General features: G+C 42.7%; 1 protein-coding gene across 1 annotated transcript in view; it reads left to right on the forward strand.

Moving 5' to 3' along the window:
- LOC124594361 (glutamate-gated chloride channel-like) overlaps nucleotides 1–18734 on the forward strand; it is a 187913-nt gene that overhangs the window by 147518 nt on the left and 21661 nt on the right. Inside the window, exon 7 of the mRNA XM_047132732.1 lies at nucleotides 8507–8589. Coding sequence (XP_046988688.1) covers nucleotides 8507–8589 — 83 coding nt within the window. The remainder of the gene's footprint in view (nucleotides 1–8506; nucleotides 8590–18734) is intronic.

Here is an 18734-nt window from a genome sequence, read left to right on the forward strand (position 1 = left end):
GGATTTTCTCTGCCTCGTGATGGCTGGGTGTTGTGTGCTGTCCTTAGTTTAGTTAGGTTTAAGTAGTTCTAAGTTCTAGGGGACTGATGACCATAGATGTTAAGTCCCATAGTGCTCAGAGCCATTTGAACCTCTGTTGTTTCTGATCTATGTTAACGACATAGAAGGCAATCTCAGTAGCTGTCTTAGATTGTTTGCAGATGATACTGTCTTTTGGCATCTTGTAAAGTCATCAGATGACCAAAACGAATTGGAAAATGATTTAGATACGATATCTGTATGGTGCAAAAAGTGGTAATTGACCCTGAATAAAGAAAAGTGTGAAGTTATTCACATGAGTAGGTTGCGCGATAAGTCACACAAATCTGAAAGTTGTAAATTCAACTAAATACTTAGGGATTACAATTACAAATAACCTAAATTGGAACGATCACATAGATAACATTGTGGGTAGAGCAAACCAAAGACTGGGATTCATTGGCAGAACACTTAGAAGGTGCAACAGGTCTACTAAAGAGACTGCTTACACCACGCTTGTCCGACCTATTCTGGAGTATTGCTGTGCGGTGTGGGATCCGCATCAGATGGGACTGATAGACGACATCGAAAAAGTACAAAGAAGGGCAGCTCGTTTTGTATTATCGCGAAACAGGGGAGATAGTGTCACAGACATGATACGTGAATTGGAGTGTCAATCATTAAAACAAAGGCGTTTTTCGTTGCGACGGGATCTTCTCATGAAATTTAAATCACCAGTGTTCTCCTCCGATTGCGAAAACATTCTGTTAGCACCCACCTACATAGGGAGAAATGATCATCACGACACAATAAGAGAAATCAGGGCTCGCACAGAAAAATTTAAGTGCTCGATTTTCCCGCGTGCCGTCCGAGAAGGGAACGGTAGAGAGACAGCTTGGAGGTGGTTCATTGAACCCTCTGCCAGGCACTTTATTGTGAATAGCAGAGTAATCACGTAGATGTAGATGTAGGTGTTATCACGTTTCATGATTATAGGTCAACGAGAAGAACCCTGTAGGTTTTGAATGAGTGAGTTTGCGAGTGTCAAAACATGCGCATCTTATTGTTCACTGACTCGGAAGCTTCACCTTCTTAAATCGCCAAAGGACCATAGACATTAATACGTGACACACATTTCAGTTTGATGCATCTACCCGTCCCTGAGAATTCTGAACCGTCGGACAGACAGACAGTGAAACAGACAGACAGACGGACAAAGAATTGATCTTATAAGGGTTCCTTTTTACCGACTGAGGTACGGAAAGCTAAAACGTAAGTAAACTGTTTATTATTTGTAAAATAATCGCCGTAATTTTTAATACATTTAACCCACTGTGAGACAAGCCGACCAACACCTTCATGGGAAAATTTCTGTGGTTACCTACGGAACCACGATTCTACCCAGGGGAGCACCTCACCCACGACCACGAATGTATTTCTTAAGGCTCCAGAAATATGGAAATTGCATGGGAGGGAGATCGTGATTTCATGGGAAATGTGTAAGTGCTTCACGGGGAGCTTATGCAGCGTTGTCGAAACAACCTTCACAATAAGAGGCGGGCTCACATGTTGCTAAGTTTGTTTCGAGTACGCTGCATAAGCTCCCCGGGAAGCCCTTACACATCCTTACACAGTTATGGAGATTATTTTTAAAATAATAAACCGTTTACTTACTTTTTAGTGTTCCGCACCTCAGGCGGTAAGAACGGAGCAATCACAGGATCACTTTGTTGTCCATGTGTCTGTCTATCTATTTGACTGTAAAAACCTGTTTTCAAAATTATTCAAATGACTCTAAGCACTATGGGACTTAACATCTGAGGTCATCAGTCCCCTAGACTTAGAATTACTTAAACCTAACCAACCTAAGGACATCACACACATCCATGCCGGGGGGCAGGATTCGAACCTGCGACCGTAGCAGCAGCGCGGTTCCGGACTGAAGAAAAAACCCTTTCTCTCATGCAAGGCCGGACGTATCATGTCACTTACTAAGGTCTACTGTCCGTTAACGGTGTAACATATTGAAGCTTCTAAGTCAATGCAATCAAAATATATTTTGATACTCGCAAATTCACTCATCAAAACTTATAGGATACTCTCTGTTGGTTGAGAATCATGGAATCTGGCAACATGCAACGTTTCACTGTACACGTACAGAAAAAAAATCTGAAAATTGTTAATTTGTAATTATACCACAGGAAAATAATATTTCTTTTGTCATTTGTTCTCCGACTTCAAACTTGAAATTAAAATATTCTCGAAAGTCTTGAAAGCCCTGTGATTGATATCTTGCGACTATCAATGTGGAAAACACAGAAATCGTCGAGATTGTCGCCTCCTGGATTAGATGACCTATGTGCATACGTAATTAAGTGTGTACGAAACCCTAAGTGCCCGAGTTCTACTCGCTCCTAGCCAGTTTCTTTTTTATCAGCTTTATTTTTATTTGACTGCGTCTTAAAACTCTGCTTTCGCCTCTTAATGCGCTCACGCTACAGCCAAATAAAGCGCACATCTCCTTGTTCTCTTGCAGAGGGATTGAGAGAAAAGAGGAGGGGAGACGGGGTGGCATAAGCAAGTGATCGGGAAACGATAGACAATCAGTTTTTGGTATCATAAAGTAAACCATACAGAACTTACAAACAAATTACCTTTATTGACCTTCATCGGGCACAATGTACCTTTGGTTCAGCTTAAACTATCAGTGAAGTTTTCGTTTAGAATCGGTGCTGATTTTACACTTTCGGATGTGTGGTAAGTCGGCTAGATACGTGGTTTCCAGGACTCCTTTGATGAAAAACCGTGAAGTACGTGGATGCTCATGAACAAAGGTATCAAAGGTTATAATGCTAGGCACTGGATAAATATTCTTTTCTTTTATTTCGGATCGTCATTGTTCTGAGTGGTATCTTGAGATTCACCACTAATTCCTCACTTGTGAAGGTCTCTTCATCTCAAAGTAGATATATTGTACAATATATATTGTACTCTCTGCCTTTCCCTACCATTTCTGTCCTCTATGGCTCTCTCTAGTGCCATAGAAGGCATTTTTCCTTCCTCTCTTGCTTTTTATGTATTCCGTTCGTGGCTGATCCTGTGGTCAACTTCGTAATTTCTCCTATTTTAATCAGTTCAAATGTTTTTCAGAATCTTTCATTAGCGCCATGTCTCAAACCCTTCTATTCTCTTCATTTACGGTGTTCATTTCCATACAATTCTGTACCCCACAAGTACAATCTCAGCGATTTCTTTCTCCAGTTAAGGCATATGTTTGGCACTAGTACACATCTTTTTGTGAGCAATGCTCTCTTTGCCTGTGCCACAAACGGTGTAAAAAGATCTAGTACACGCCTAGAAAACAGACTCCCAAAGCGAAATAGAAGAAACCTACGTTAGGCGCTGCACGCATCTTCCAGCTTTTACCCATGCACGGGGCCCACCTGCACGGCCCTCTTACCCACGGCGACGGATTTCAGACGACTGAATGGCTCGCGGCGCAACATCGAAATAGCGGGAACCAGGGAAGCAGACCATGGAAGAAAACAAGTCTACACCAGCGCCATGGATATAGAAATCGCACTTTGTTTTAGATCGTACAAAAATGATAATTTTATTCTGTATTTTAATTTTGACAAGTAAAGATTTTAACCTTGATATTTACAGATTTTAATAAATTATTTTTAGAGATAAAAGTAAATTACAAAAATCTACTTAATACAGTATGGGCATATGAAATGTAACAAATGTACCAGACGCCACCTGTCGGTAATAGTTTTATAATTAATATAAATGACGTTCGTTCTGCCAACCAATTTTATGTGACGCAGCATGTGAAGGTTGCTGTGTGTGGACGGGTTACTCCTGTAACGGAAATTGCCGGTACGATCTGGTACATTTGATGTTGATTGGATAGGATGAAAAAGTTTTGCATTTGTGAAATAGTAAATTAGTATCATTATCGTTTCAGATCTGAAGATGGTTCTAGGGGAACCGAAACCGGTCATATGAATAAGCATTTTTGCAATCAAGACGGATTATAAGTAACATTGAATGTGTGACACAGCAGCGCAGTTCCACCAGGCGGCTGGATAGGGTAGTAAGTAGAGGTCATGTCGATACAAGGGGAAACGTCTTTGGAGATTTCATACCGGGTACTCAGGTGGACAGTTGCAATGCCTTGCAGACCGGCGCGTTAACAATAAACGCAGATGTTAGCATTTGAAAGAGGTCATGTAGTTGGACTCTAAGAAGGCGATCGGAGTAATCGGCGAATCGCTCGACTTTTGAATAGGACCGATGCCACTATACAACGAAGTTAGTACGAATGGGTGAACATGAACGAACACAGCGTTAAGAAGGAAACAATCGACATGAAGAGAAGACAGAACGAGAGCACCGAGTAGCCCTCAGAGCCGTAGATTCATCATTATGATCGATCCGACGTGGAACAGGTGCTTCAGTGAGCACAAGGACCATTAATGGACTGTTCACTGAAAGTGGGCTGAGCTCCAGGCGCCCCTTGCGCCGACTTATATTGACCTCTGTACACCAACAATCCCGTTTGCAGTGGTGTCGAGCATATTCGGCCTGGAATCTCATTGACTGGACTGGAATTGCCTTCGGTGATGAGTCACGCTTCGAACTGACCCAGAATTACCAACAAAGTGTCTGGAGACGCCCTGGACAGCGATGGGATACAAACCTGACTTTCGTCCGTCATATGCTCCGCACAACAAGTGATAGTCTGGGGCGCAAGCTCATTTTACAGCAGGACCCCTTTGGTTGCCAGTCCCGAACCGCTCTGCTGCTACGGTAGCAGGTTCGAATCCTGCTTCAGGCATGGATGTGTGTGATGTCCTTAGGTTAGTTAGGTTTAAGTAGTTCTAAGTCTAGGGGACTGATGACCTCAGATGCTAAGTCCCATAGTGCTCAGAGCCATTTGAACCCTTTGGTTGCCATCCGCGGCGCCCTTGCAACACAGCGGCACTTCGACGATGTTCTAGGCCCCGCTCAGTTGCTCTTCACGGCAAACCATCCTGGGCTTGTATTTTAGCAAGATAATGCCCGCCGTCACGCGGCGAGAGTTTCTACTAAACTGTCTTCTTGCTTTCCAAATACCACCTTAGCTAACAAGATCGCCGGATCTCTCCTCGGTCGAGAATATTTGGAGCATTAAGTGTTCTCCAATCGTTTCGGTATTTTGACGATCTAATGCGCCAATTAGAAGGAATTAGGCACGCTATCCTTCAGGAGGGTGTCTAACAAATCTGTCATCAATGGCAAGCCGAATATTTGTTTGCATAAGGGCCAGAGGTGGAACAACGCGTTATTAATTTGCTCAATTTGTCAAGTTCTTTCTTTTGAATAAATCATCCAATTTTTCTGAAACTGTGATCATTTGTTTGTCTGCACATGTACATCCCATCCATCACGTCTACCGATTTCTGGTGATTCCTTCGCGGTGAGTAGGTCTTTATATATATACAGTGTACTTTACACGTAACATCGCATAAACACTCACTGGTAGCTTGTGATGAAACAATTTGCTTGAAATATTGATACTATGATCGACGTAACAGCGATTATATTGGTAAAGTTGTAGGTGACTAGAAACTTTACGCTTCTGATTAGAAACGTGTGTTATAACACATCACTAAAGCGTATAATGTTTTCAGTTTGTTGTAACCTCCCCATATCAATAAAGAAATATAAACTAATCATGTGTAACCTACCCGAACAGAAAATAGAAATAATTAAATTTGGATAATTAAATGCTGACGTTTGAAAACTGATAAACCTTAACTCATGAAAAACTGATACATTTTGACGTAAGCAGCACTACACCATGGCCCTGTGAAATCAATCTGAATCTGTCCGTGGGAAATAAACTGAAAAATTCTTACCTCGTGATGGTGTCGCCGGATATCGCTGTCTATATATCTGCTCGTAAATGGCACAGCTTAGTGCAATGCTGGCCTATCTACTAATACTGGATAACATTTGTCTGAGATCGGAATTACTAGAAAAACTGCCTTTACTTAGTGACACAGCTACACAGCTGGTCGTCTGATTACTAAAGAGCACATGACTATGATCTGACAAAAATTCTGGAATATTTTAATTTACACTACTGGCCATTAAAATTGCTACACCACGAAGATGACGTGCTACAGACGCGAAATTTAACCGAAAGGAAGAAGAAGCTGTGATATGCAAATTATTAGCTTCTCAGAGCATTCACACAAGGTTGGCGCCGGTGGCGACACCTACAACGTGCTGACACGAGCAAAGTTTCCAACCGATTTCTCATACACAAACAGCAGTTGACCGGCGTTGCCTGGTGAAACGTTGTTGTGATGCCTCGTGTAAGGAGGAGAAATACGTAACAATACCTTTCCGACTTTGATAAAGGTCGAATTGTAGTCTATCGCGATTGCGGTTTATCGTATCGTGACATTACTGCTCGCGTTGGTCGAGATCCAATGACTGTTAGCAGAATATGGAATCGGTGGGTTCAGGAGGGTACTACGGAATGCCGTGCTGGATCCCAACGGCCTCGTATCACTAGCAGTCGAGATGACAGGCTTCTTATCCGCATGGCTGTAACGGATCGTGCAGCCACGTCTCGATCCCTGAGTCAACAGATGGGGACGTTTGCAAGACAACAACCATCTGCACTCACAGTTCGACGACGTTTGCAGCAGCATGGACTATCAGCTCGGAGACCATGGCTGCGGTTACCCTTGACGCTGCATCACAGACAGGAGCGACTGCGATGGTGTACTCAGCGACGGACCTGGCTGCACGAATGGCAAAACGTCATTTTTTCGGATGAAACCAGGTTCTGTTTACAGTATCATGATGGTCGCATCCATGTTTGGTGACATCGCGGTGAACGCACATTGGACGCGTGTATTCGGCATCGCCATACTGGCGTATCACCTGGCGTGATGGTAAACCTAACCTAACCTAACCTAACCTAACCGGGGTGCCATTGGTTACACGTCTCGGACACCTCTTGTTCGCATTGACGGCACTTTGAACAGTGGACGTTAAATTTCAGATGTGTTACGACCCGTGGCTCTACCGTTCATTCGATCCGTGCGAAACCCTACATTTCAGTAGGATAATGCACGACCGCATGTTGCAGGTCCTGTACGGGCCTTTCTGGATACAGAAAATGTTCGACTGCTGCCCTGGCCAGCACATTCTCCAGACCTCTCACCAACTGAAAACGTCTGGTCAATGGTGGCCGAGCAACTGGCTCGTCACAATACGCCAGTCACTACTCTTGATAAACTGCGGTATCGTGTTGAAGCTGCATGGGCAGCACACCACCCAAGTTCTGTTTAACTCAATGTCCAGGCGTATCAAGGCCGTTATTACGGCCAGAGATGGTTGTTCTGGTACTGATTTCTCAGGATCTATGCACCCAAATTGCGTGAAAATGTAATCACATGTCAGTTCTATTATAATATATTTGTCCAATGAATACCCGTTTATCATCTGCATTTCTTCTTGGTGTAGCAATTTTAATGGCCAGTAGTGTAGATAAATTACTGGATCGGGGCTGGCATTGACTTAAGGGGGAATTATACTTTTGTAGTTGACTGGTAAAAACAATTATATTCTGAAAATTTTTTACGTCATTGATAAAGATCTACAACCCATTACACGGGAAAATTGAATAAATTACAAATCTGGGTCAACTGATGCTGACGAATCACAAAAGGAAAGATTGAAACAAATTCAAATTAACATCTCAAACAAGTGACTTAACTACGCGCAAGCCAATAAAAATAATAAAATTTACCATACAATAGATGATTGACTTAATTACAGTGTTGATTTTTCATTATATTAACAATTATTCATATGTCCATCATCGTCTCATTCCTTGGTATCATTTAGCTCTGCGGATGACCACAATTATTATTCAGTTCCATATAATAAGATTTTACAATTTGTTCTGCGCTGTGACTTTAACAACTACTAATTGTATACTGCGCTGTACCAGCGACAGACTACAACTACACTGTAGCTGCGAGCGACTGCAACTACGGCAGAGACTGTTCTGACCTGCGACTCTACTGCAGCTCTCTTTTGACAGGGGCAAAGATATTTTACGTCTCGGGCAGCGCTTGTGAATTGTCGTTCTAGCAAGTGAGGAATACATCGATTTTACATTTGCTCCAGAAGGATGGTGAACCCCTTACATTGTTTCTGCAGAGTCTGAAAAGCTATGACTTGATTTAAAGGAAACTGGAACGCTTATTCTTTGCCGTTATTGGTATCTGGCTTTTTTGTTGAGGATTCACTGGAGAAATCGCCGCAATAAAGGACCTCGCTTTATATATTAGTGGGGACCATTAGCAATGTTAATAATCACTAAATTCAAATTACAAGCACAAACAGAAACAACTCAATTATTTTTATATGCTGAAAAGCGCGGATAAATCACGCCTGCCATCCTGTGCTGTTTCAGGACATCGATGGCGTTCGCCTGTGACATGGATTTCCGCCGGTATCCGATGGACACACAGACCTGCACTATCTCTATGCAGAGTTGTAAGTATGTAATGGGAAACAACGCCGGAGTGCGTGTGGACGTAAGTTAATTTGTGTGTATAGGTGTGTGTGAAACCACACTGCCACGGTGACCTGCGAATAGCGTGGAACAATTACACAGGGTAGTTATAAATTGGTGTCCATAAATGTAGCAATGTGTTCCTGACACCGAAAAATTAAAACAATTCAAGAAGTACAAACGTCCGAAAACCATTCGCTATGGAGTTACATGGGTTTATTGCTGATGTTGCATGCGATAAGTTTAACAAAATACATTTAAAAAACTGCTTGAAGTGACCCCTTTCTGCATCGATTCCTGCCCCGAGCCTGCGTTCCAAACCTTGCCGTACGCCGTTGAAAACTCATACAGTGCGTCATATGCGGTCAAATCCATCTGCGTACGCTTCCCCACAACGTCGACGTTGGGTACTGGAGCGTAATGCGCCAACCATTACAAATTTCCCCAAAGGTAAAAATTCATTGGATTCAAATATGAAGACCGGGTGGTCCACCCTTCAACCAACCCAAAGATTTGACAACTGATTATCGAGATAGTGGCGAATGTTTAGATTAAACTGAGGTGGGTAGCTATCGCGCTTAAAACACATCCGTTGGATGACGTCTAGATGTATAGTGATATACCTCATCTTTAAGCGTTTTTGATTTGTTTCCCCAGCAAGAAATTTTGTGAGGTAACAGGGACTATTAAGATGACCTAGAATGATTCCGCATCACGTGTTGCTGTTGAACAGAAGACAACTAGTCGAATTAAAAACAAATGCCAAAAACAAACGTGAAGAAGAATGTAAGTAAAAATGCACGTCTGAAGTGCGTTGCGTATTCAGAGGTCAGTTCAAGCAATACCTTTCGTAACTCGCTAACGAAGAATTTTTGAACCCATGTCCATATTACATTTTTGTAATTCTTTTGGTGTCGGGAATACATTGCTACATTTATGTATATCAATTAATAAACATTCTGTAGATAATATTTCTTCGTCATTAACTATATCCTTTTCATCAAAATGCCCCTGTGTGTGTGTGTGTGTGTGTGTGTGTGTAATTCTTTAAAGTTAATGGATAATTACCCTGTAGAAATAATACCACATTTATTATAACAACTGAACCATATCTAAGAATGAGACGACTACATAGGACTAAAGAAAACACAACATGGGTTAAAAAATATTGTAACATTCCAAGTCGGTCGTTAAAGCCTCTCTGAACTTCTACTGTGACTAGGACTCCTACAACCAAAAGCAAATGATAAATAAGTAATTACTGGTCGAGCTTGTTTGCCCTGGGACTAATTACTAGCATCGTTTCAGCATAATCGATTCTAAGGTTGCCAGTCATTTCTCACCATTTCTTTGTCATCAGTCTTCTATAATCCCACTACGACCACTCTATTTTGTCGCCTCTTCATCTTAGAGTGGCACTTAACAACCAACGTCCGCAGTTATTTGTTGGATATATTCCAGTCTTTGTCTTTTCTTACTGTGTTTGCTCTCTACGGAATCCTGTAGTCCAGTGATCGTCAAACTAAAGCCCAAGTGCCGCAGGCGACTGGAATCAGGTGATAGTACACCCCGCGGTTCTCAGCCTATTTTATGATAATACACTCCTGGAAATTGAAATAAGAACACCGTGAATTCATTGTCCCAGGAAGGAGAAACTTTATTGACACATTCCTGGGGTCAGATACATCACATGATCACACTGACAGAACCACAGACACATAGACACAGGCAACAGAGCATGCACAATGTCGGCACTAGTACAGTGTATATCCACCTTTCGCAGCAATGCAGGCTGCTATTCTCCCATGGAGACGATCGTAGAGATGCTGGATGTAGTCCTGTGGAACGGCTTGCCATGCCATTTCCACCTGGCGCCTCAGTTGGACCAGCGTTCCTGCTGGACGTGCAGACCGCGTGAGACGACGCTTCATCCAGTCCCAAACATGCTCAATGGGGGACAGATCCGGAGACCTTGCTGGCCAGGGTAGTTTACTTACACCTTCTAGAGCACGTTGGGTGGCACGGGATACATGCGGACGTGCATTGTCCTGTTGGAACAGCAAGTTCCCTTGCCGGTCTAGGAATGGTAGAACGATGGGTTCGATGACGGTTTGGATGTACCGTGCACTATTCAGTGTCCCCTCGACGATCACCAGTGGTGTACGGCCAGTGTAGGAGATCGCTCCCCACACCATGATGCCGGGTGTTGGCCCTGTGTGCCTTGGTCGTATGCAGTCCTGATTGTGGCGCTCACCTGCACGGCGCCAAACACGCATACGACCATCATTGGCACCAAGGCAGAAGCGACTCTCATCGCTGAAGACGACACGTCTCCATTCGTCCCTCCATTCACGCCTGTCGCGACACCACTGGAGGCGGGCTGCACGATGTTGGGGCGTGAGCGGAAGACGGCCTAACGGTGTGCGGGACCGTAGCCCAGCTTCATGGAGACGGTTGCGAATGGTCCTCGCCGATACCGCAGGAGCAACAGTGTCCCTAATTTGCTGGGAAGTGGCGGTGCGGTCCCCTACGGCACTGCGTAGGATCCTACGGTCTTGGCGTGCATCCGTGCGTCGCTGCGGTCCGGTCCCAGGTCGACGGGCACGTGCACCTTCCGCCGACCACTGGCGACAACATCGATGTACTGTGGAGACCTCACGCCCCACGTGTTGAGCAATTCGGCGGTACGTCCACCCGGCCTCCCGCATGCCGACTATACGCCCTCGCTCAAAGTCCGTCAACTGCACATACGGTTCACGTCCACGCTGTCGCGGCATGCTACCAGTGTTAAAGACTGCGATGGAGCTCCGTATGCCACGGCAAACTGGCTGACACTGACGGCGGCGGTGCACAAATGCTGCGCAGCTAGCGCCGTGCGTGTGATCATTGCTTGTACAGCCCTCTCGCAGTGTCCGGAGCAAGTATGGTGGGTCTGACACACCGGTGTCAATGTGTTCTTTTTTCCATTTCCAGGAGTGTATGTTTCTAGCAACTAGCAGCAGAATCCAAAAAAGGTCAAATACAGTTGAACGCTAGTTTGTATTTTTCTTGTTCAGTAACAAACAAAAATGTTTACAGAGACAGTAATATGTGCTAAATTTTAATTGATGTTGGTGAATTCGACCTTGAGCTTACGTGAGGAGCTGAGTGGTACACTACGTGATCAAAAGTATCTGGACACCCCCAGAAACATACGTTTTTCATATTAGGTGCATTGTGCTGCCACCTACTGTCAGGTACACCGTATCAGCAACCTCAGTAGTTATTAGAAATCGTGAGAGAGCAGAATGGGGAGCTCCGCAGAACTCACGGACCTCGAACGTGGTCAGGTGATTGGGTGTCACTTGTGTTATACGTCTGTATGCGAGATTTCCACACTCCTGAACAGCCCTAGATCCACTCTTTCCGATGTTATGGTGAAGTGAAAACGTGGAGGGACACGTACAGCACAAAAGTGTACAGGCCGACCTCGTCTGTTGACTCACAGAGACCGCGCCGACAGTTGAAGAGGGTCGTAAGGTGCAATAGGGATACATCTATCCAGACCCTCACACAGCAATTCCAAACTGCATCAGAGTCCACTGCAAGTACTATGACTGTTAGGCGGGAGGTGAGAAAACTTGGATTTCACGGTGGAGCGGCTGCTCATAAGCCACACATCACGGCGGTAAATGCCAAACGACGCCTCGCTTGGTGTAAGGAGCGTAAATATTGGACGATTGAATAGTGGAAAAACGTTGTGCGGAGTGACGAATCACGGTACACAATTTGGCGATCTGATGGCAGAGTGTGGGTATGGCAAATTCCCCGTGAACACAATCTGCCAGCGTGTGTGGTGCCAGCAGTAAAATTAGGAGGCGGTGATGTTATGGTGTGGTCGTGTTTTTCATGGAGGGGGGTTGCACCCCTTGTTGTTTTGCGTGGCACTGTCACAGCACAGACCTACATTGATGTTTTAAGCACCTTGCTTCCCACTATTGAAGAGCAATTCGGGGATGGCGATTGCATCTTTCAACACGATCGAGAACCTGTTCATAATGCACGGCCTGAGGCGGAGTCGTAACACGACAATAACATCCCTATAATGGACTGGAGTCCACAAATTCCTGACAAATTCTATAGAACACCTTTGGAATGTTTTGGAACACCGACTTCGTGGCACGTCTCACCGGCCGACATCGATACCTCTCCTTAGTGCAGCACTCCGTGAAGAATGGGCTCCCATTCCCCAAGAAACCTTCCAGCACCTGATTGAACGTATGCCTGTGGGAGTGGAAGCTGTCATCATGGCTAAGGGTGGGCCAACACCATACTGAATTCCTGCATTACCGATGGAGGGCGCCAAGAACTTGTAAGTCATTTTCAGCCAGGTGTCCGGATACTTCTGATCACATAGTGTATGTAGCGCGGTCACGGAAGGGTTAACAGGAATGAGACGAGGGATATTTCATTATTGGTCTTCCAATGCTGACAACTCACGGGCGCGCGCAAGTATCACCGCTCAACTGATCGGATGTTGTGGTATAAATGGCAAATGGTAGTAACAAGGATTCGTGAATGCGCATTATATACGCGGTCATATTGAAATGTGGTGCTTGTTTGTAACTAGTAATATGAAATCAACTTAAGGTTGTTGTAATACAACGCAATGAGTAAAAGAAAAACGACATTCAAAACATTTAGTAAACATTTGTGATCATGTCTCATACTGCAATTAGTGTTATTAATTAAATACCTCATTCTTGTTGTTGTTGTTTCTGGTGTTGTAGTCTTCAATCCGAAGACTGGTTTGATGCATCCCTCCACACGTCTCACTTGTATAGAAATATATAAGCTTTTTTCTTTTTTTTACAATAGCAATGTTTACATAATGGGCAACGGCCTTGCCGCAGTGGATACACCGATTCCTGTCAGATCAACGACGTTAAGGGCTGTCCGGCGTGGCCGGCACTTGGATGGGTGACCATCTGGGCCGCCATGGGCTGTTGCCATTTGTCGTGGTGCACTCAGTCTCGTGATGCCAATTGAGGAGCTACTCGACCGAGTAGTAGCGGCTCCGGTCAAAGAAAACCATCGTCACGACCGGGAGAGCGGTGTGCTGACCACACGCCCCTCCTATCCGCATCCTCATCTGAGGACGACACGGCGGTTGGATGGTCCCGATGGGCCGCTTATGGCCTGATGATCGAGTGCTATTAATGTTTAGCTAACGGCTATTGGCCTAAAGTGCAGTTCCTTGTTGTTTATTTCAGTTTGTTAGTTTCTTCTGTGGATTACTAATTCCGACATAGCGTCTGATCTTGGAAAGTGGCCACACCATTTATCGGAAGAAGTGGTCGAGTTGTTCACCTCAGTAAAAATACTACAGATCAGAATGACTTATACGTTCTTTTATAAACGCAAAGGTATCATCCGCCATTTTATCCCATTGTGACAATTTTGAATTGATAAAGTTACACTATTTAAAACCGACTTTCTTCTGTTATATTTGACGTAATACAAAAGTCGGATCCAAAGAGGTGTGCTGCAGTCGCTTCGTTTTCTTTCAGACAGCAGGGCGTGAAGATGCCCAGAAAACGTGCCTGATAATCAGTACAACAAACATGGCATCCTGCTATGGTGGTATTGGCCACATTCCCCCGTCTAGGTACGGAAAATTGATGACTCTTTGAGCCTTCAGAAGAATACATGTAGTTCCAATGTATTTTACACTTTTCACTTACAATATTTGGTGCTATACCTTACAATATTTAGATTCAAAAATTTTAAGTGATAATCTTCTATAAGTAACCATGGTTTAAGAAAACTGGTATTCCCTTTTAGTGGCCAATACACATACACACCCGCCTTCCGATGTGGCCAGAGGTGTCGTCACCCTACAGTGTCTAAGCAGAGAAGTTTGATAATCACTTCTGTTATCTGATGTCTAAAGACATATACTGTCTTCGTGTCATTCTGATTGTCCATTCGCCATACATTCCACTCCTCGCCGATTCTGCGGGGAGCCACTTCGTTTCTTATTAGTCTATTAAATTTTCAGCATCCTTCTATAACATCACATCTCAGACGCTTCGATTCTCTTCTTTTCCGGCTTTCCCCCACTCCATGACTCTCTTCCATACAGTGACGTGCTCCAAACGTATATTCTCACACTCGTCGTCCCAAATTAAAGCATATTTTTGATTCCAGCGAGGGATGCTCTCTTCGCCTGTGCTAGATCTACATCGTTCGTCATGTGTTATTTTGCGACCAAACCAGCAGGTTCCTTCACATCACCTACCACGTGGTTCTCAATTGTTACGTCAAGTTTATCGCTAATCTCATTTCTGCTACTCCTCAGCACTTTCGTCTTTCTTTGGTTTGATCCGAACCCATATTCTATGCCCACTATAGCGTTCGTTCCATTCAATAGGTTCAGTGTCACTGAGCACAGGAATGACATCAGCGAATCTTACCACTGATATCTTTTAAACTTGAATTTACCGATCCTGGACCTTCCTTTTGTTTCCGTTATTGCTTCTTCGGTGCACAGGTTTAGTACCAATTTTTAATCCGAGCATTTTTTCTTTGGTCTTCTGTTCTTACTATTCTCTCTTGCTCGTTATTTATGTCATATATTATCCGTCCTTCACTATAACTATTTTTCTGAGAACGGCAAACATCTTTTTTATAGATCCGCTATTCTATGAAAGTCTATTGTTTTTGCTAGTACCTTGCTTTCATTACTAAGCGTAATGTCAAAGTTGCCTCTATATATTTGACCTTACCTAAGCTAAATTAATAGTCATGTAAAAGAAGTTCATTCTTTTGTGTATTATTCTTATCAGCAACTTTGGTGCGCTGGCTGTGTGATAGTTCTTTCTCTTGCCTTGCATTTGCTATCTTCGATATTGTATGAATTACTATCTTCCGAAAGTTCGATGCTATATCTCCAGTCACATTGATTCAACACGTTAACTTGAATAACAGTGTGATTACTGCTTGCTCTAGCTAGCTTAGAAATCCCGAAGGACTTATCTGTTTGTTCTGCCTTGTTTGATAGCATGTCTTCCAAAGCTGTGTCGAACGCTGACTGTTATACGTGCACTCTATTTGATTTTAACACGTTGACCACACAATGAGTGTTTCTACTTTAATAGTTTGGCTAAGGGATTTTAATATGTTATGTACGCTGATACAAAGAAAAACATGTATAAGTGTTGCAGTTTTTCATATGTACTTATTACGGTCGCCAACACATGTTACGTATCCCTCAACCTGAAAACAAAACAATTTTTGTTGGATGTAACTTCGTCGTGTCGAAGAGGTCGGCATTTAATAATCTACGAATAGTGATTTCTTTTTAATTCCAAAATAAAAACAACCAACACAGAAAAATTAGTTGTTTTAACATATTTACAACTGTGGACCTATACATAAAAGAAGACTTTTAATACTGGATCGCTCACAAGTTCCACATCAATACACATTTCTTCTTGTACCACGTCGCAGAGGTCCTCAATATAGTTTTTCATCTATCCGCTCTCTGCTGTCGCTAATAATATATTAATTAGTAACGTAGAACGGTCCACTTAACGTTCATATAGTCGAAATAATTTATTCCGTTTTAGTTACTAACCAGTTACCAAAAAAGTTTTTAAAAAACCTCAGAATTCATAATAAACGCAGGGTAAAAAACACACTATTTATCCAATGATTGAAACAAAATTTAGCTAGCATTAAACTTGTTATTTTAATAATATATTATTAGGTGGACCTGATTAAAGAATTCATAGCAGGATGGCGCTTACCTGCTATAGCATATTATGTTCGGCGCTGCCATCGCCATTTGGTAGTTTTCCGCCATACAGCGACTTTAAACAGCGCCTTTATTTAGCAGCTCTTGTTGCTATGCGTCATTTATTTATGCTTAAAGTTGTAGATACATTTCAAATTATCCGATGAGCAGTGTTCTTGATTCATTGTTCCATTTTAAAGCAATGTGGTACTGCACTTACTGTAATATTACAGAAGCGAACATTATATTTCTTTTACTCTCCGTCATAATCTCTACATATTCCGCGAGAATTGGCTTATTTCCTAAACGGTTTCAAATACAACAGTTGTGCTGTTACCTCATTAGATTTATTTATTTTGTGATCCAAGGTCACAACAACGTAGGGGTTTGATGGTAATACAAATGAAAGTCCATAGTATTTCAGGATAAAAACAATCTTTTGGGGCACCATAAAATTGTGTAAAAGTAGCTGTATACGTAACCTGTCAGACATATAAAGTGGAAAATGGACATAACAGTAAGTAATACGTAATCCATCCGTCATATTAACATATAAAACCCGAAATGGACCAAGAATACGCCAGTTAACTCCGCCATAGCAGCACAAAATAGGAATACGCTTACAAAAGTAAACGCATCATGAGCCACACACAGCGCAATGTCCGTTTTCAATTTTGTACTGCTATGGCAGAGTCAGCTGGTGTGCTCAAAGTTCACTTAGCATTATATGTGTTTTAATGATGGGTGGATTACACATCCAGTTACTGTTGCGTCCACTTTCCATTTTATATGGCTTTTTGACGGACGGGTTATATACCCAGCGACTTTCATATAGTCAGATGATGCCCCAAAATGGTAAAACACGTCATTGATATTACATATTATTCTGAAGTAATTCGGAACTGGTTGCTGTAGCACCCTGTCACAATGGAATGGAAAACTGTTTACACGAAAATCAGTAGATAAAAATATACATACACATAGAGTATATATGCTTTATGGGAATAGGACAGATGGTTCACAAATTTGTTTGTCTAACATTTATCTTGAGTTACACTGTATTAGTGAGCAATATTGGTATAATATTTCATAGTAAAGCAGTATTTGAATCTACATCTACATCTACATCCATACTCCGCAAGCCAAGTGACGGTGTGTGGCGGAGGGTACCTTGAGTACCTCTATCAGTTCTCCCTTGTATTCCAGTCTCGTACTGTACGTGGAAAGAAAGATTGTCGGTATGCTTCTGTGTGGACACTAATCTCTCTGATTTTATCCTCATGGTCTCTTCGCGAGAGATACGTAGGAGGGAGCAATATACTGCTTGACTCCTCGATGAAGGTATGTTCTCGAAAGTTCAACAAAAGATCGTACCGAGCTACTGAGCGTCTGTTTTGCAGAGTCTTCCACTGGAGTTTACCTATCATCTCCGTAACACTATCGCGATTACTAAATGATCCTGTAACGAAGCGCGCTGTTCTCCGTTGGATCTTCTCTATCTCTTCTATCAACCCTATCTGGGACGGATCCCACACGGGTGAGCAGTATTCAAGCAGTGAGCGAACACGTGTACTGTAACCTACTTCCTTTGTTTTCGGATTGTATTTCCTTAGGATTCTTCCAATGAATCTCAGTCTGACATTTGCTTTACGGACGATCAACTTTATATGATCATTCCATTTTAAATCACTCCCAATGTCTGCTCCCAGATAATTTATGGAATTAACTGCTCCCAGTTGCTGACCTGCTATATTGTAGCTAAATGATAAAGGATCTTTCTTTCTATGTATTCGCAGCACATTACACTTGTCTACATTGAGATTCAATTGTCATTCCCTGCACCATGCGTAAATTCGCATTTCAGTACAATTTTCCATTGTTACAACCTCTCGATACACTACAGCATCACCCGCAAAAAGCCTCAGTGAACTTCCGATGTTATCCATAAGGTCATCACTCTTACTTCGGAAAACTTCTCCCTTTGAGAATGACATGCTGCGTTCTGTTATCTAGGAACTCTTCAATCCAATCACACAATTGATCTGATAGTCCATATTCTCTTACTTTGTTCATTAAAAGACTGTGGGGAACTGTATCAAACGGCTTGCGGAAGTCAAGAAACACGGCATCGTTGCTCCCTTAAGCATTCCTTTGTATAAAACAACTTTCTAAACATAAGATTGAACAATAAAAAACCAATTTTTCTATAGGTATTAATCAAGGATGAAGCGAGAAAGACCCTAACTCACTTGCTAAAAAAGATAGAATGTAAGATCAGTATAATGTGTTACACTTTGTGAAATAATAGGAGAAGAAGAACAACAAGATCTGGTAAATACTGGGTACGTT

The sequence above is a fragment of the Schistocerca americana genome, chromosome 1, assembly GCF_021461395.2.
Source record: "Schistocerca americana isolate TAMUIC-IGC-003095 chromosome 1, iqSchAmer2.1, whole genome shotgun sequence".
In the NCBI taxonomy this organism is placed as follows: Eukaryota; Metazoa; Arthropoda; class Insecta; order Orthoptera; family Acrididae; genus Schistocerca; species Schistocerca americana.